This window comes from Cyprinodon variegatus, unplaced genomic scaffold (genome assembly GCF_000732505.1).
Source record: "Cyprinodon variegatus isolate N-32 unplaced genomic scaffold, C_variegatus-1.0 Scaffold182, whole genome shotgun sequence".
NCBI lineage: Eukaryota > Metazoa > Chordata > Actinopteri > Cyprinodontiformes > Cyprinodontidae > Cyprinodon > Cyprinodon variegatus.
The window spans coordinates 808,115-828,819 of NW_015150635.1; the positions used below are offsets into that span (position 1 = coordinate 808,115).

General features: G+C 37.6%; 1 protein-coding gene across 3 annotated transcripts in view; it reads right to left on the reverse strand.

Moving 5' to 3' along the window:
- scaper (S-phase cyclin A-associated protein in the ER) overlaps window positions 1-20,705 on the reverse strand; it is a 71,005-nt gene that overhangs the window by 24,396 nt on the left and 25,904 nt on the right. For all 3 annotated transcript variants that reach the window (XM_015378942.1, XM_015378940.1, XM_015378943.1), the window contains 4 exons: window positions 17,861-17,997; window positions 13,526-13,591; window positions 12,723-12,849; window positions 5,032-5,147 (listed from right to left, as the gene is read on the reverse strand). In XM_015378942.1, coding sequence (XP_015234428.1) covers window positions 5,032-5,147; window positions 12,723-12,849; window positions 13,526-13,591; window positions 17,861-17,997 — 446 coding nt within the window. The remainder of the gene's footprint in view (window positions 1-5,031; window positions 5,148-12,722; window positions 12,850-13,525; window positions 13,592-17,860; window positions 17,998-20,705) is intronic.

Genomic DNA, 20,705 nt, shown 5'->3' on the forward strand with positions numbered 1-20,705 from the left:
TCCTCCCACCTAATTGAGCTTGATGAGGATGACACTCGATAGTACAACCTCTCTGGGAATCTCACAGGCTGAAGACCCCCCCCACCCACATGACAGCTCTTTTGAGGAACAATTTGGTGAAGTGCCACACCACCCATTCTCATGTTGCAGAGGAGTATTTTGGAGACCGCTGTGTGCCAGTGAACCCGAGCAGACCACATTTCTGAACCCACACAGATGGAGAAAAGGCAACAAAGTTGAATATAATCTGCCCACCATCATCAAGTGGTTTTAACCTCTCACAGTCAGGGCATACAAATTTACCAGAACAATCGCTTTAGGTCTATAAAGAGCTGAGACCAGGAGGTAAGGTATAAAGAACACCTGATGCAGTCTAACCCCTGAAGCCCAGAGGGCTTCAAACCTGCCAACCCACAGGCCTACACATGATAAGGTTTACTGTGGGATTAGGGGCTCAGCCAACCTTTTAGTCTAAAATGTTAATATCTAAAATAAAGTGAAAGCTCTCTTAAGATAAAGCCTAGTTTGCAAAACTATTTAAAAACGAATTGTGATTAATTTCCCTGGAGCATATCAAAAGTAAAACTAACTTCAATGGCAGATATAACTATTGATCTCTGCCACTTCTTGAGTCAAATGATCAAGTCAATGCTCAGCTGACAACAGTCATGTTAAAGGCTCTTTTAGGACTCCTTTTGTCAAAGTTGGAGTTATCAACCCGAAGATCTGCTATCTTCAACCAGAGTTTCAAATTCCTCACCCTTTTCTGAGCTTTTCCTATGTGTGCAGCCAAGCTTGACAGGAGCCGCGCTGTCGAAATCTGACTAACGTCCAGATCAGGTTAAACCCCCCCCCCCATCCTTTAAACAGGGGAAGAAAAAGAACCTTAAGCCAAAATAAAAGGTGAGGAGCAAATCCATTTCCTTGTGCTGTCAAACAATCCCTTCATTCATTGCCATCTAAATGACATTTAATTTGATTCTGCTGCTGATCTTACCGATACCCTGAGAGCTACCAAGACATCAACTCTAGCTGTTGTGCCATGCTGGCCAGGTATGAAGGAGGAGAAATCCGATGAGCCGTTACACGGCGGCATTCACATGAGTGTGCGCACGGACAAACGCACACAGACTCTTACAAATGGCAGAAAACATCCTGAAATAACACCACAGGTAGCAGGTTTGATTTCACAGGATACAGCAGGTCAGGCGAGATGGTGAAGGAAATACAAATTGGGTTTACACGCGTGTCTCACTGGAGCTTATGGCTCCATCCTAATGTCAGTTTACAACATGCTCCAAAATATGAAAACATGTTTCCTTCACAACTGACTGAAACAGATTTATTGTTTGTTTTTTTCCTTTCTTTTTTTTTAAATTATGTTAGGAAAAGCATATGAAGATTTTCAGGCACAACAAAAGATAAATCTTTTTCTCCAAACTATAGATCAAGGATATGAATTCTTTAAAATCTGACAGTTTTTAATTACAAAAAAGGTGTGTTTAGTTGTGATATAGCTTCCAAATTTGGATCAAAATACAACCGATCAGAAAAATCTAAAGGAAAAATTATAGCAAACAACTTTTCAAATTTATCATGAACTTTGGTGAAGTGTTTTACCTTCCAGTTATGAACCATTGAATAATTTCAGAGTGAAGCTGCTCTATTGAAAATATATGAATGATTCTTATTATAAATGCTAGCAGTGCCAACTGGCAATAAAAGATGAGGACAACTATTAAACAAACACATTGATCATTTTATCTGTTTTTAAAATGTCAAACCCATCCTTTAAAGCAACTTCTCCTGCCCACATATGTTTTACATTTTTAATGTCAAACAATAATCTCAAAAATAACTGGAATGATCAAAATATGCCCTTCTATGATCTTTTTATATCTTGCCATGTTATTGTTCCTGCAGAAAATGGAACGGTCTTTAAATTTCACTGGCAGTTTAGTTTTCTGACTGGAGTATCTTAAATTCAAGTTCAGAAATACAAACATAATACCAACCTGAAAAAAAGCTTAGGATATTATTTTAATTGATGATTTTCTGCTGCTTTGAGACTCCTAAGATTAATTAAAATTACTGCCTGGGTTTTAATTCATAGAGCCCATAGCAAATAGATAGCAAGCCGGCTTCATGCAGTTCTACTAAGTATTGGTTCATAATTTATAAGGTAAAATAATTACCATAATGCAAATGTAATTAATTGGCAGAGCTGGACTAATATCCAAAGATGCTTTAGACCTTTTTGTGACGTGCTCATAACTTTGGCGGAAGTAAGCTCATCAGTTAAGCTGCATAAACTCTCATCGAGACTCCCCAGCGACCACAGGGTTATGCCAGAACATTAGCGCAGCCTTGTAGAGGAATTAGCTCATTAATGTAATGCTAACAAGATGGAATCAGATTCTCTGGGGAGAGATGTGGCGTGAGCATCTCGGCAGCTGCCTCTTTTTTTTTGTAAATCACTCTGCTTATCTGGTGGGAGGAGGTGATCAATATGGAGGCATCTCTGTAAACAGATAATGTAGCACACTCTGGGACTAGCGCTTGTATAGCAGCCCATTAGGCCACGTAACAATCCAGATGACAGATTGTGATAAGCAGACAGCCAGGCTGCGCCCTTGTGTTGCATCTTTTCATGAGCCGCATTGACCTAAGTCACAAAATAGGAAAGTCTGACCTTTTCCCGCTTTTTAAATGAGCCAATAAAGTTAAAGTCAAACAGTTAGACTGTTTTGATACATGCAACAAATACAAAAAAAAAAAGTTTAAATACAGATTTTGTAGCCACAAGCAGCTCTACAAAACAAACTAATGTTTAGGAGTTATCCAATGTCGCCAACGGAAAAAAAGTAATTACAAGTATAAACGGTTTTGGGGCCCAATTTGACTTCATTACAAGATCAGAATATTCCTCAGATAGAGGAAGTTTGTCTACACAGAAGAAGTCAGCATGACGGTCTCTGGCCGAAGAAGCTCACATAAAAAAAAAAAAAAAAAAAAGGAGAGAAGAATGTTTTGCAAGCAGTGTAAGAAAGTACAGATGTACACCACGGCAGGCCAACAACGCTGAAGTTGGCATCTGTTTTAAGGCTTCTAATTTGGGACTTAAAATCTAAAACATTAGGTCAAAACTAACATTAGGTACCATCTTTTATGATACATGCAGTTTCCTTTAAACAAAATGTATGATTTGATAAATATTTATTTATGGAAAACGAGAATTAACATTTTCTTTTACACATTAGGTAGGATTGCAATCAGGAGCTTCCAGTTTATTCCTAAACATGGGGGCTGGTTAGTTGATTTTTTAATAAGGACTAGGATTTATCATGAAATCCTAAATGTAATTTACTCATTAAACCCAAACTTTAAAATCTGCAACTGCTTAATTTTTCTACATACTAAGTAATTGCTTATGTGCTTTAGGCACTAGGAGAACTCTGGTGTTTGTTTTACAACTGCAGCATTTAAAAAAAGTTATGTCACAAACTGAATTGTTCAACACTGGCTACAGATTCTTTAAAAAACAGTTTGGTGTTTAAAACAATACTCAGCTGATCAGTGAATTAAAAGTTAAGCACCTGCAAAAAACAGAAGGCAAAAAATAATTGCTTTCCTTGAAAAGTAAAAATGAAGCAGGAAAATGAGTCCAGTTTCCCCTGCAATACAGCAAACCACATAAAATAAGATCAAACAAAAATCCAATGCATTTCAGACAGTGGGTCAAGCAAATATGCAACAATTTAGTCCAGACACACAGAAGAAGAAAAACCATGCTTACAATCCCATCTCTTTAAACACAACACTGAGCTTGGAATTCCTTCATATTGCAACAACTGAGATTGAGAGGCTCCAAAAAAAAAAAAGAAAAAAAAGGGAAGGGAAAAAAAATCAATACATATGCCATGTCCTTTAAAAGCCTTATAAATATAAGAAGGATTTGTCCATTAGCAGAGACAGAGAGACCAGTAAATGCTAATGAATGGGAGCGCAAGGCCATTCGAGTCCATTACAGAGTTCCACTTGTGAGCACAGCAGCCTCTCTGAGGTTATCTACATCAGGCCATGCAGATCCCCGCTGAAAAATACTATACATCAAAGGGAGACATGTGCCTTTTAGGTTTTCAGAGAATAATGCAAACACACATCAATAACAGAAAACCAGCTGCTTCATAAACCTTTAAGGGCTTCACTTTTAATAGAAAATATATGTAAAATATTCATTGTAACAAACTGCAGTGATAAAGTAGTTCAGTGGAGATGAATCGACTGTTTTAGTGTCCAAAGAGAAAACAAGATCAGAACTACAATGCAGGAGAGGAGCCCCAAAGAAAGGCTTGTAGGAGAGGAAACTTCATCAATAGAAAAACGGGGTGAATTATGATAATTAAAAACAAAAAGAATGAGGCCAAATAGGAAACTTTTGACCCTTTGAATCTGAATTTCCCTTTTTTGTCACCAATAACTAGATTTTTCCTTCAGATAATACCTCATAAAATAGTTTCTTAAATATTATTCCGATGGTATGAAACAAGTGTAAAACAAACAACTCTTCTTTCTGTATTTCTAATAAATAAAATAATTCATGGAAACACTATATTAAAAGCCTCATAAACACACACAAAATGAATAATGTGCAGCTGCATTTTATTTCAGGAAATATTGACAAAAACAAAGTAGAAGTTGGATATCCGATAAGGCTTATAGAGACAGTATAGTTACTGACACAATGCATTCATATGAAGAAACTAAAACTTAAGAGAATAAACATTGATCTAAATAATGAAGTTGTTGTCTTTTCTAACAAGAACTATTAGACTTGTAGCTACTGACTCTAAAAAGATAACAGAGTCAATCATGTGTTTTCCACAGACAGAAAAGTCAAGCAGGCTATAAGCTAAAGAGACAGCTCACCCTGCTGGCTTGAAATTGAAACTTTGTCACAGCATAGCAGATAAGCCTTGGAGATGCCGAGTGACAAAAAATAATAACGGGAAGTTTGGTGATGGTACTCACTTAAGAGGAATACGTGGGACTGCAGTGGGTGTGGTAACAGCAGTGATGACCTGTAAAATCTGCTCCAAAGCACTCAGGCCGCCGCCTACTTGGAAAGCCACTTGGTCTGCGTTATTCTGTGGAGTCAAAGAGACAGAAGGGTTTGGATCAGTGGGGGACAGCGAGAAGCCAGTTGGACAGGGGATTAAAATGCTCTCAGTGGAAAGGGAACCTTTTTTCTTCTCCTAAGGAGGCGGCGGACTGAAATCTGAAACAAAGTGGTCCCTCGAGTATTCCTGCTTAATCTCAAAAGTGCAAAACTTAACTCCGCCCAACAACAATCAAGTTTCAGTTAAAGGCAAATGATCTGCGGGCTCTGGTTCGCACCAGGGTGGTCTCAGCAGATGACAACAGAACAAGTGTGAAAATGTCAGCCCAGTAAAAGAAATCAAAAGAAAGTGGAGAAATCAGAATACTAGAACCCATTTTTACTGTAAAACCGGACAGAAATTTTAAATTGCTGAGAAAATTCATTGCATTTGCTGTCGGCATCCAGTAGAAGCAACTAAGCTTCACACTCTTTTAAAACAGGCTTGTTTATCTTTTTTTTTTTTTTGAATGTCTGACAACCTTTAAATAAAAAAAAAACACAACTTCAACACACTAATTTAAGACAAAAATCACATGGTACGATTTGACTACATTACTCCAATAATAAAATACAGAAACTATTTTTTTTCTAAACACACAATACCTATGGGGGATTAGAGTTTCAATATTATTATCTATAATATTTCTTGTTTGTGTTAAATCTAGACTTTTCTTTACTGTTTAGAAGCAAGCTGACTGAAAGTGTGCGCAAAAACTATATGAAGGGTGTGATAGAAAATGTTTGGAAGTTTGAAATCAGCTTTAAAACCTCAGCTTACTTTGATTAAAACAAAAGACCAATGCCTACCCCTTGCCAAATTTGAATTGCCTTGTGTTCTGACAGAGTAACTAGTAGTAGGTAGGTAGAAATGCTAAAGAATCCTTTTCACCAACAAGACAAAGCAAGGCCTGAGCACAGACTACCAGGCGTGTTTGTGTCAGAGCTGAGGGAGAGGACAGGACCTGGCACAGAGCTGATGATGGAGGGCTACCTTCACGCACCTCCAGGTTGATGTGTTCCACCACCTGTCACCCCTTCACCTTATGAGGTTCCTTCACATCGTGTCATCACTAAAATCCATCCCCTTTATGATGCTATTGTTCCACAGATGGGAAGCATCCAACAAGCCCAAACACATTGGGAGAAGTGTTTTCAAAAATTACAGATAAGCTCTTCATCTGTCATCTATACCTGCTGCTTAGGAAACTGCTCCTTAATTCTGGTGCAGGCCGTAAATGATCACTTAGGGTGTAGTATGTGACTGACAAAAAAACATTAAACATGTAAGAGATGTCTTAACATAATGGGGAAATGAATCAAACGCTGCCTTAAGAATTGAAGCCATGTTTGCTTAAGACCTTATTTTGACTTCCTCTATGTTCATTACCAGCAGTTTCAATGTCTAATCAATTAGGTCTCAGCCCCTGAACTTGGTTTAACCCCACCGCTAACCCTCCCATCAACACACCTACCTAAAAGCTTCAAGGCTAAATGAGAAAACGCAGCTCTTTCAAAGCAACCAATCAAATGGTATTAAAGGAGCTAACTGGGATCAGCAGACTCCTGGTCCGTCTTATAAAAGCAAGCAGTAATATATAGTTCCTTGGTTGCTTGTTCCTTTCCTGTCCTGAGGATGAGAGAGGAGAGCTTACCTTGAAACTTTACTTAGGGTAGTCAAGGGTTTGCGCTACATGTAATTAATAGTCTTAATCACAACAATATAAAAGCTGCCATGACTTCAGAATAAAAAAAAAAGGTTAAACAATGTAAAGATGTGCTATGGTATACTGCAAATGTGTTGACTTATTCTCATCATAATCAGAGAAGAACATAAATGTCAATATCATTAAATGTTAAAACTGACTTTATTTTGAAAAGACTGCCTCCTTCCATCTGCCCTGCTGTGAAGCTGGTTAGCTTTCGCTCTTAACAAAACTCTAGAGTCAACAGTCCGGTGTTTCCAGCTTAGCGACTTATTGAGTCCCCTCAAGTAACTTTTTTCCCCCCAAAAAAAGCAACTAGAGATAAATCTAGTGACTTTTCCTCTGTTTACACCGACTTCACATTCAAACAGCAATAATTCTACTGTTACTTCTTCACGACAGCAGCTAGAGCTTCCTCAAGCACAGTCTAACAGCCACAGACAACTGTTTCTTCCAAAAGCTCCGCATAGAGTAAGAAAACAGAGCAGAGAGGAGACCTGCTCCCTTTTCCCACAGCTAATTTATAATGCATGCGCTAAGATGCCCACAATTCCACCTGGATAACCATTAGTGCTATAAATATAATAGGTAATTATTTTAGAGCAGCAGTTTCAGAGGAAAAAAAAATATTGAAAGCTATATTTACTTGATTGTCACACAGCTTGAATCATTATTCACCTCGCAATGTGTGTCCCTCTCTACACATGACATCTAAAAGGTGCAGGATGGTAAGTTTGAACACCACCGACTAAAATGATCTTCAGCCTAGCATCCAAACAACACATTTTAGGCCTAGTTTTTAAAGTAAGCTATGCTTATGATAACCATATGGAAAAAAAAGTCCCTCCTCAAAACACACAGAAAGTTAGAATGATGGAGAATAATATATAAACAGCAGAATTACAAAAATATAAATAATCGCTACTTCTGCATTATTTTAACAATTCTTTAAATTCATAAATATAATGTAGTCAGCTTCAATATAAAGTAAAGCTGTGATCAATGTTACTGTTGTAGTTATTATCTTTGTTTGAAAGCAGGAAAAACAAATTATTACCATTCTGTTCATTCAGCATATTACACTTAAGGTTGATCTAATATTTGGTATTTTTAACTTAAGTTATTAAATTTCATGACTATGGTGACCTCAACAAATAAACTTGGGCTAACACAAACAATAAATGTAAATAAAAATAACAAAATACTTATTTTGTCCTATAGGTTATATATCAGAATTAAATCAATTACCCAAAAGTACAACACAAAACATGGACACCCTAACATATCTATTAAAAGCCTAACAGAAGACCCCACAAACCACAGTAACAGGTTAGACAATTTCCCCAAGAGCAGAGCGTCAACACAGGGGTGAGAATTAGCTCCTGAATTATACAACAGGGGCAGTCTCATCCAATTATTGTCCAGGCAGACTATTGTTGTACCAGCTGATGGGAAGGACCGGGCAGCTGGTGTGTCCTGCAACAATGCCTGCAACCCAGTAGTCCAGCTAAATTGCTCACTGTAGTCTCCTCCTTCAAGAAACATTCATTACAGCTAAGAGGAGGAGACGATCTCAGTTATTCAGCTCCACAAACAGATGGTCAACAAAAGCGTCCACTTCATTATTGGCAGACTTCACCTTTAATCAGTGATGTTAAGTCATGGGCACAGCTCTGTACCGCAACAATGTAAAGCAGCCAGACTGGAAGAACAAATTAACCTCTATATGAATATAGTCATAATAATTTGGGGAAGGCAGTAAACCATAGCGCTGGAGGTCTTGATATTTTTAGAGCTTCATTTCTGCATTTCTGTGCATGTAAATCTGCTCACCGTGGAATCACCCCTGTAAATAATTATTCCGTGTTCATATTGTATTTTTGTCCCCTTTTGAACTAAAAACACAAAATCTTAGACAATAAGTGTTTCCTCTGCAATGGTCAGTATTTAGAGGGAGGTGATAATATTAGAGATTAACAAGCACAGGCATGCATAATAAAAAATAATCCCAACCGCCTGGTGAAATATCCCTCCAACAGATAAGGTAAAGTTTTTATTCTATTATATAAAGTTTATCAAAAACAGTAAATAAACCTCAAACAAAAGGAGTTCATGGTGCTTTTGACAGCTTGTTGTCATTCTGGCATTTATAGAAGATCTAAAACATTGCAATTAAAAGGTTATTAAGCAGGGAGCAAGATTCAAACGGTGCTTTAAAGTTGCTAACTTTAAGATTACCATGATAAACTTAAATGTGGTTTAGTTTCCAAAAATGCCCATCCATTCGTTTAGCAAATTTATCTTTCTGATAATCGAAGGGGAAATTGTCATCTTTTCAGCCAGCTGACAAGTAGGGCTTAACAACCGCTGTTCAATGCTTAAAATGTCAAAAGAATCTAATCCACAACAGTGGAATCACAAAAATGTTACCAGTTCTGAAACCATAACTTATTAAAAGTCATAGGGAAGCGGCTGTTCCAACGGTTGCAGTTCCGTATTCTCCTGAATGGTGTCCGACTTTACACGAGTGAATAAAGTGAATGTGATTGGTCGATTATCAAGGGGGCGGGATTGTTGTGGCGGAAGGTTCACAAGCTTTTTGGTTGTGGCTAGTGTCTCGGAAGCATCTTGCTAACCAGTTAGCAAGTTAGTACCAGTAGGTTCCCAATGGGAAATTACATTGGGACCAAGTAGCACTTAGCAACAAAACTGTCCATGAACGCTGTGGACAGCGGAAACATGCAAGGGGAGGAGAGTTTTTTGTCAGATGTCGTGGATGAGTCTCCTCTGTCATACTTTGTTTATTTAGAGGAGGAAAGCGGTGACGAATTTGTTGTGGAAGAGGACGACAGCGCGGCAGAAGCTTGGGTTGGTGTAGAAGGCTTACAGCCCTACATGTTGAGCCCTTGCCTCGCAGTGCTGCCAGTTCTGTTAGCTCTACGCCTGCTGAAGACACAGACATCCATCCCCGTGAACACTGGGACGGAACTCAATGGTAAAGTAAATGATTCTTATGTCTTATTTCAAGCATTGCGTATATCAGCTGCAACATATGAATCAAGATCCTATGACCAAAAAAATTTGATTGACAGATGACCGCTGATATATGATTGGCCGAATTAGGTGTACAAGCTGACGTATAACTAACTGGCACTCATAAAATAATGGAAAAAAAAAAACCAACACAGATTTTAAGACAGGAATGTTTTTATAAATAGAAATTTTCTAACTTTTGGGAAAATATGGTCTGATAAAGAGTACATTTATATACATGTTTAAGCCAGAAAGATTTGAAATTTAAATTTGAATTCCCTACAACTTTAAAAGTTATAAACCTCTTCATTCCATTAATTTACCAATATTTCATTGGGAAAGTGCTAATCTGCATTGCTTCTATCAGTCAGCCTGAGGCCCACCAAGAAACGGCGTCATCCCACCACTACGTCCTTCACCTTCCCCCATGGCCCCTGACAACCTCCATCAGGTCCTCCAGTCAGCTGAACCAGGTTTTGACAGGAACCAAATGAAAATGTAAATAAGGTCTGCAGTTGCTGGCACTTAAGAGAACCACATTCCTCAAAGTTTCCAACTTGTCACAGACATTTATCTTATTTATGCAGAATTCACACAGAAGCAGCCATAAACATTTAAACTATAAGTAAAGATGTTGTTAATAATAAAGAGCTCATTTTCCACTGTAAAAAAAAAAAAAGAAAAGAAAAGTGGCAGCACATAAAAAAATATATTCCTTTCAACCCCCCCAGTAAAGTTAAAAGATTGCTAGGGTTGACATTATACAAACCTCACAAAGGCACAGAGGGAGAAACAGACGTGGGTCAGAAACTAGATTTAGCCTCAGATGTAAGGGGGGAGGGAGGGGAGACAAACAACGGTGCAGAATAGGAGGGCTGAATGCCGTCTAAGGAATTAGCGGAGAAAGTGGAGACTGAATCAGATATGGAAGAGAAAAACAAATCTCTAGGTGAGTCTATGACACGAGAGATGCTTGTAAGGTCAAATAATCTAAATGGCTTCAACTCAAAGTGACTCATAGGCCAGACAGCAATGCTGACGGAGACACTATTTATTTAAATTTGTCAAAAGATTAGAGGGGAGAGTGGTCCCCGATCTGCTCCATGTCTGAATCACAGTTCTACCGAACAAATGTATATCGGTGAAGGTAGGTGCTAAAGTAAAAGTGTTTAAAATATGCTTTAAACTGGGGTAAAATGCAAAGCAATCATAAGCAGAAAGAGGCTTGATCTGCATCTTTCCTGTGACTGCTGGTGAATGGAGCCCGTGGCCCACTGACCCCTGATCTCCCGCTGGGAGTTTGTGTGCTAAGAGGAGGGGCCCTCATGTAGCAACAGCTTGACTGCTACTCCTATCATGCTTGTCTCCTCCTCATTGCTTACAGGATGCTCTGCCACCCACCTTCGCCACCTTTTTCTCTAGCTCTCTGGGGAAATTTGGTAATGGCCTCTCCAGCCGCCTAAGTCGTTACAGTCAGAGCAGTATAATGTCTCCATCCTCACACCAAAAGCATGCACAGAGGGGTTCGAACCACAACAAGCCAGGAAATTTATAACTCGTTACAGGAAGTGGGCTGTATATTTCCTTTATCATAAGCATGGAGACAGTTGATTAAATTCTTAATTCCTTCAGCTTCAAATTAATGTGTGAATTAAGAAAAAAAACCTTCTGGAGCAGATGTTTCAACTGTTGCATATATGGATATAATTTACAACTTTGAGCAGTTCACTCGCTCTTATAAAATTATTTGATTGGTAAACTGAATTTACAGCCGTCTAAACCAATGACACAGTTTGTTCTTGTGCATGGACGCTACTCTATTTGGAACATCTAAATGGTGAAAACACACTATGGGAGTTTACGCTCTGGAAGAACAGAGGAATCTGCTCCCTCTCTAAGAACAGAATGACATAATTTGGTTCCTGCAGCTCTGGTTTGGTTCTTGTATTTGTGACACATCATCTGAGTAGAATCTGTGTCTAGCGTGGTGTCAGGCCAGTATTGCATTTTAACGTTTTATTAAGATTACAAAAATAAATCGTGATAAAAATAACCCTATTAATGTTGTTTTGAAAAAAATTAAGACCTATGAAAGACTGATTTAAGACATTTTATATACCAATTAAGGCCATAGTTTTATTTTGAAGAATTCAGTGCCTTTTAAGACTTTTTAAGGACCAGTGGGAACCCTGTAGTAATACCTTACAATAACAGTAGCTTGTTCATTTTAAGACAGCATAAACTTTACCTCTAATTTAACAAATAGTGCTGGGTGATGCTCCCACCGTGGAGCTATCATATTAGCCGTTTTATCTCCTCTGGCTGGCACTACCTGATGCCACGTAGTTCAACATTCTTCCTTTAAGCTGTTGTTGTCCCTAATCTTGAGGAAGCTGAAGTTTTCCCATTAAGTTTACTTAAATAATTTTCAGAGCACAGCAGTCGACCTGTAGAGGTAGCAACTAAACAGGATTGAGCAGGAGGAGATGCTGCAGAAGCTTACAACCGGAGCACTCTCTCTGATGAAATACATTTTTTTCAATATGCTTAGATGGCAGGAACAGTATGATGAAAAACTTCCACTTTTTTTTTTTTTTTTTTTTAAAGCCTATTTTTTTTAAGTCTGGGCTTTACAGCAAAGCTCCTACAGAGGACATACTAGCCTTTAAGGGGAATCCAAACAAAAACTAAGAATTAATAAAAAGATAATAGCAACAAAGTCGGGGAGGATGTTTGGCACAAAATAGGACCCAAAAATAAAACTAAAAGAAAAAACAAGTCATAAACCTAAACTTTGGCACCGTATGATTGACCTGCTCGTGTACCTGTTTCTCTAGGATGCGGGAGATTTCTCCCAGAGTTCTGTCCAGTCCAGATGCTTTGTTGTTGGCCCACTGTCCACTATCTTGGCCCTGCAGCTGCTTTAGTAGGTCTTTTACCAAACGCTGTAATCTGAAGGAAAGCAAAAGAGAGACATTTACTATAGATTTACTTAAAACTTTATCTCATTAAGTTTAAACTTAACCAACACATCTAAAAATAAGGATGAAATCATCAAATGATTGTACAATAACTCTAAAAAAGATCTTTAAAAAAAACTCATGGCATGCCTATAAATAAGTGTAACTATTATGGAGCGTTATTGTTTCCAAACAGTTAATTTATTCTTCCTTCAATGTCAATAAATAGTAAAACAAATACCGAATCTACTATGAAAGAGCTAGACTCAGCTTAGAAAAAGTACACATAAATGTGTAACAGATGTAATGAAATAAAGAATAATTGGAAAAAATACCTTGCTTCATATGAATGAAAAACATCTTACAATAAATTAAACAAAGAAACCATATAGAAGAAATAAGGAAAAAAAAAAGAGAATCTGACAAAACAGCACCCTAAAAATAAAAGAGAAAGGAAACGGATGCATAAATATCAATTTGCAATAAAAGTGGGCTTGTAGCAAAAAAAAAAGAAGTAATTCTGAATAAAAGAAGTAACTATTAACTAAAGAATCTTAAATCAAGAAATGTTATGACTTCTTTAGATTTTTTTCCCCAAACTGTAGGAAAATGATTATTTTAAAAATCCTTAAAACTATCAAGCGCTATTGACTTTAATAGTTACTCACTTAGCTTTGTACGGGGAGTCGGGAACCGGATTTTTGGCCTCCATTGACGTCTCGTATTCCTTTGCTCTGCAAAATGAGAAGTAGGAAAACGTCTTTAAACACATGAAACAAAAACAAGACCTTGGTCTTTCAGTGAAGGAAGCAGAGTATCAAAGAGGGACAACGGTGAGAAAACAGTTCAAACCAACTCCGTTTATTTGGCCTGTCGGCCAATCGTCATGCACCTCTGCTTAAAATAATCACTTTAGGTCAGTAGGGACAACTGTTTAGCTGGCTTCAAGTCATCCCATCAACACTTAATTGCTAGAATTCATTCCTTACATTTTCTTGTTATCCTTGAGAATATGGGATCAAACTTCCATTGCAATCACACATACAGATAATACAGAAGTAAATAAAACAAAAAGAATGACATTTTAGTGGCATCAGGACAGCAGGCAAAACCTTATTTTAATCCGTAAGAAATAGAAATCTGATAAAGAGCGCATACATTTTAATCAGCGTTTCCCAAACATGATAAGAAACTATTGATCAAAGTTTGAAGAAGAGCCTTCCAGTAATCAGTCTTATGACTGATGGAATCAGACGCTTCTAGGTATTTGACAAGTAGATTTGTCCATCTTCCTCTTTATCAATTCTGGACCAACGTTCTCTTGAGCCACTGACAACAAGCTGCGGTATTCAAGCATTCAATTGTCAGAATATGTTTGCTTACTTGATAGGTGTTTAAATAAAAAAATCAAAAGGAAATAATAAGAAAACAATTTACAACCTTCCCAAAATACTTTTCCAGATATTCATGGGGAAAAAAACAAACAAACAAAAAAAAAAACAATAACGCTGAGCTGTGAAGAAACTGTGAAGGCATTAAGAAAAAAAAGTACATTAAGCCAGGAGAAATAAGATGTTTATTCAAATACTAAGGAAGTAGAAGGAAAAAATAAGGCATGAAACGAAAGAACAGAAGAGACCATTTATGTTTCCAACATCAAGTATTTTTTTTTTTTATCATTACAGTAAATTTAAATATGAACAAAGGAGAAAAAAAAAACAGGAGTCAACTAAAATGAAAGCATGTGTATATCAAATGAGTTGGAATCATTTTAACTTGTTCTTTTTAATTGGTGCAGAAATGAAATAAAAAGATTAAATGTTTTCCAATAGACTAAGCTATTTGTTTCCACTTGTTTGCAGGCGACATTTCTTTCTTCTAAATCTCAGTTTATCCCTTTTAACTGTTTATATAGATATAAAAAAAATTATTCCTTTTGGACTAAAGGAGGGTAAAAATGGTTATAGAAACAACTTGACACCTAGTTGTGTTCAATTTATGTATTTGGGTAAAATTCTTATCAATGTGCATTTGTAATTTTATTTCTAATAAATGATCAATGATAATTATCCTAAAAATAGGTCAAATCTATATCAATCACTCCCTAAATACAACATATATACAATAATTGCAAGTATTCACTAATACTTTACCTGAATTAAATTACATAAAGTCTTCATGCGTTATCAAATTCAACCTAAACACAGTTAGCAGAGACATACAGCGCATGTAGCTTTGTGTGAATTAAATACAGGAAGGGATGCATTTTTAACAGTTTTAAAGAAAAAAACAAAACATGTTAAATATATTTACATCCTGTTTTAGGATGGATCAGTGGAAGCTACGCGAATGTGTGCCTCATCATGAATGAAGCAGCTCTTCTCTCTGACTGCAAGCAGGGCAGAGTTTGACTGCCCGACAGTGCCTTTTAGGAGAACTTCACTGAAGACAGCAAACTCAGAGTGATCTGTGCTTTTTACATTTTTAAAAGTCGCTAGATTTGTTGCAAATTTTCTTCTTTTTTTTATAGTTCCTAGAGCGGTCTGAAAAGTTGCAAAATATAGCGACAAAATAGTCAAGTTGGCAACAGTGTTTGTACACACACACACACACCACTATCCTTAAGGTGCTCAAACGCAAAAAGACAATGTCTGCAGCATTTTCTGCACACTGGACCACAGGGAGCCAATCAGCTGGCGAGTAGATTACACCAGAGTGGTGAAGACATCAGTTTGTGAGTATAGACCAGTCACGGGTTGGGAGACTACTGAGACTACATTGCGCTAGGAATCCAGAGGTTCTGCGTTCAAGCCCCACTCCCACAGATTGCCACTCTGGCTCCCTGAGCAAAGACCCTTAACCCTACACTGCTCTCTGGGCGCCACACAATGGCAGCCCACTGCTCCCAAAGGGGATTGGATAAATACAGAGAGTAAATTTTGTTGCTCTGTATTTGTGACAGTGTGATGACAAAAAACGCTGGGTAAAAAAAAAAGTGAATATAAAAAATGCATTTCATTACTGGAGAATGGAGATAAAAATAAAAGCTGGCTTCATGTGATTCCACCGTTTTCTGAAAAAACAGTACTTAACTTCAGCATTGAGACAAATGCTGTGGGAACCTCTTACTTTTTAAAGACGCCACGCGGTGTTTCAATAAAATGGTTCATTTCCACCCAGCGGTGAAGTGGCTCACCTCTATGTTTACGGGAGCCCTGTGTTATTTATGACCTCTAAAGGGCTGCAGCCTTTGAGTGCTGGTCTCAGTGGGCCTGCTGTGGAGTGATGGTGAACAGAGGCAGATCATGTTGTCACTTTCGCAGGACCACTGAGACTCTCAAAGGCAAAAAAACACAAGTACAGAGAATAAAGTGTAGAAGATGGATGGCTGTTTAAGCTTCTAATTGTCTCTTTAGTCGTTTTAAAAATTTATACACTCTTGTGGACAGCATAACAACAATATATTATCTTAACAAATCTCTTATGATTCATACTTTATCTGCGAGTAGGGCTGAAAAAAAAAAGAGGTCTGTCTTACACAACCATAATGAAAATAAAGGGAAATAAGCTTCACAGAAGCAAGTCTGCTTTTCAGTTAGTCACTAAACTACAGAGCAGGAGTTCAGCAATAATGCATAATACCACATATGATAGGATTACGCTATGAGAGAAGCATTATTCAATAGCAATAATGACTGTAAAACGTCATTGGCCTTTACTAAATGATGTCCAGTCATTTCACTGTTCTTGTCAGACTAGACTTCTTGTACATTAAAATCAATTATAAAATTATAATGAAATGATCCAACAAATAGAATGAAATATAGTTAACCACGAGGATAGCTCCCTACTAGAGCATATTACACTGTCTGCTTTAAGAACAGAAAATCTAGATGATAAGTTGAAGGGTGACATAAATTATTTTCAAAAACTAGCTTTTATTTAATTCATTTATTTTCTTTTTATCGTAAATGCAAAATGGTTACATATTTTTTTAATAATTTTGGTATAATTGCCGGTCTAAGTGGGTTGCTCAGCCAGCTAAAGACAAGTTTTAGAGTCTCTTTACTCCAGTTAATGTTTAATCGATTACTAAATTATTTGGTAATCATTTCAATAATCTATTAAGATTAATCTGCTTAATTTTTTCAGCCCTAATTTAAAGGGCAACAAATTTCAAGCTGTGACAATGCTTGTAACAATAAACTAAATATTTGCAGCTAGTGGTTACACAGCCAGTAAGTTGGTGCAATAGTGGGGGAAAAATCCTCAGCAGGAGCATTCCCCCAAATTAAACCTTTACTATAAAAAAAAAGAAAGAAAAAAAACAAAAACAAAAAACAGATTCATTGATATTATGGATTATTTGACCAGCCCTATGTTATCCTCAAAATAGAAGCTCAGAAGTTCAATTTTCAGGCATTGAATAAGTCTAAATGTGTTCAACATCCCAAATCCTAAACAATTTTGGTGGTTCTAGCAGACTTTTCTGAAACATTTTGGAATATATTGTCAGTGTGGGGCGATGATTACCATTAAAATTGTCTCTGTCTATTCATCTCTCTTCTTTGACAGTGATTTAATCTGACAGAGTTGAAGCCCACATTATGATACACAACAGTGTCCTATTTGTAAACCACTATTGATTTACAGAAAAATACGCATGGCTCATACATACTTCAACATATATTTTTACACTGAAACAGACTTAAGATTTGGCAGTGCTAAAGGCAGCAATTTGAAGAAGAGCTCTTTATAGGGGCGAAAGAAAGGACCCATGGATCGATCTGCAGCTTTGCTCCCCAATCACAGAAAGTGGCCATAAATTAACTTCATCAGCACAATTTTGTAGACAGCCAGGATGTAAATATAATCAGCTTTCTGTCTCCTTGACACTTATATTAAAAATAATTCAGTTCTGTCTTGAGTATCTGTGTGAAGATAAGGCTCAAGCAAGGTGAAAAACAGAAGGCCAGGATTAGAGAAAAACAGGATGTTATTACCTGGAGTTCATTCTGGCACGAAGTCTCTTTGCTTTCTTCCGTGCTTTCTGGCGCTCCTCTCCATCCTTCACACCCTCAGAGGAAACGGAGCTGTCTGTCAATATGTCCACAATATACTTCTTTAAGGACAGATGCTCCTAAAAAGAAAATGGAAAAATTCATAGAAAATATATGTTATCAAGTGTGGAAGGTATTCAAAACATTTCAATCAATAATGTATTACTGGTTTGCAAAAAAATGTAACATAAACATCTATACAAAGTAAATGAGTAGGTGGCTTATCAGAAGGAGTCACCGAACACACCAGATTATAGACCAGTACATCGGTCAGTTGATATTTTTGGCCAGTATTACCGGTAGCTGGTTTTTGTGGTTTTAAAACGCCATCAGCGAAAATGCTGAATTGCCGATTCATTAGTACCTTCAGCAGCATTGCCTTGAGACCACAAGAAGAGCAATCATCATCGCTCTATCAATTTGAAAATGCAAATTATTCTTTGTTTTAATTCAGAACTACATCACATTTGTTGTCATTTTGATCACGTAAATGTAGGAAGAAAAAGCTATAATTGTGATCTGTATCAGCTTAAAAAAAAAAAACAAAAAAAAAAACAGGAGATAGTCACCAGGCCCGCTACCTTTGACTTTGTGCAGGAACAGGAGGAGCCCTGGCAAAACCCTGCAAAATGACCTCTAGCAGGCCACAAATGTGCATCTTTCCGAGCGAAAGCTTAGAAACCAACTCCATGAGGATGGTATGAGGGCCTGTGCTCAGATGAGGGTTGTGCTCACAGCCCAACACCATGCAGGATGCTTTGCATTTGCCAGAAAACATCAGGAGTCTCAAAACCCCCAAACTGCGCTGTGCTCTTCACAGAAGAAAGCAGGTTGACACTGAGCACATGTGATGGAGTCTGGAGACACCGTGGTGAGCGATCTGCGGCCTTTAACATCCATCATCATGACCTGTTTGACAGTGGGTCAGTAATGGTATGGGGTGGTATTTCTTTGGATGTCCCCACAGCCCTCCATGTGCTCGCTATAGGTACCATCACTGTCATTAGGTACTGATATTATATCTTCAGACCCCTTGTGAGTAATATGCTGGTGAGGTGTGTCCTGAGTTTCTCCTTATGCAGGACAATCCAAGACCTCATGAGGTTGGAGTGTCAGCAATTCCTGCAAGGTGAAGGCACTAAATTAATGGACTGGCCCACCCGTTCCCCAGACCTGAATGCAATTGAGCACACATTGCACCACAGATCGTCCAGAAGTTGGCGGATACTTTAGTAAGGTCTGGAAGGAGATCCCTCAGGAGACCATCAGACACCACATTAGGAGCATGGCCAGGCGTTGTAGGGAGGTCACACAGGCACCTGGAGGCCGCACACAATACTGAGCCTCATTTTGACCTGTTCTAAGGATATAACATCGAATTTGCATCAGCATATTCAACTTTGTACAGAACAAAGTATTAAATGAGAATAATTCATTCAGAACTAGGATGCGTTATTTTAGTGTTCCCTTTATTTTTCTGAACAGTGTATAAAATGCTGAAACCCATAAGAAAGTATGATTCCCATTATGTTTTGCCTTAGTTGAAAAACTTCAGTTGAACCCTGCTAAAAAAACTGTAAGCTCTCTCACACGATGTGATATGGCCCCTGCTTGTAACTTAATGTATATTTGACTTTTCAATGCACCTACGATGAACACTTTGGGGCATTTCTTGGTAATGCCACTTGACTCAGTGAACACCTCAAATCCTCCATTTGGTTTTCTACCTACAAGCCCACCCATAGACATGTAAGCAGCCTGGAGGGGCTGCTTTATGTCTGGACGCTGTCAGATGGTTCTGATGTTTCCACCAGCAGACAGGGGAATCTAACCGAATTTGAATAGTATGATATATGTGCAAGAAACCAATTACCCAATTATCCTGTCATCTAACACCCAAGAGAATAGGATGGCCATCAGTTAAGAGTTTCTATTCAGCAGTGAAGCTAACCTGTGTGTGGGATACCATACCCTTTGGTCAAGTGTTGTTCCTGCACCTGCTGCTTGAATGGAGGCTGTCGCTGAGAGGGGTAATAAAAACCCTTAATTGTGCACAGCAGATTAGTCTCACTAAAGTACAGAGTGAATCCAAACTTAATCTACAGAAAGTGAAAAGTGTTTTTCCATAAGAATACAAGGATCATTTCCATTTTAAACATAAAACTTAGAGGTCAAACCCCAAGTGTTTCTATATGTCTGCAAGTTTTATTTTTCTCCTTGTGTAGCAAGACTATAAAGTAGGACAAATTATATATTTTTAGCAACTGTCCGAAACAGTGTTTTGCTGTTATGTCAAACATACACAACCATACTGGATGCTGACAACTAAATGTTTAAATCTAAATGGGTTTTTGATCAAATCAAATCATAAAAATATCATCAGAATAAAATACATGTTTGAGCCAATTAAATTTTCATGTGACAAGCTAAACAAAACCTAACTAATCAATGAATCTATATCTAAAGAACTAACATTTTTAACAGTAAAGTAATTGTTCACAACATTTATTAAAATAAAAGGATATAAAACAAAAACTTGACTGCATATAGAGCTGTTGTGTTATCTACAAAGCGTGAGTTTCTGTTCTTATTACATGTATGCAACTTTGCCCTCCAGTCACTGATACTGGGGATCGGCCGTAGCTGTCCTGTCATCAGGAAGAAGCTGACCTGTCATATATCTGAGAGGCTATTTTGTTCATGGTCACTTACCCTAATGAAACAGTTTTAGTCATTTAGTCATCTAAATCCAAAAATGCTATAGGTTATAAAAATCACAGTTATATCA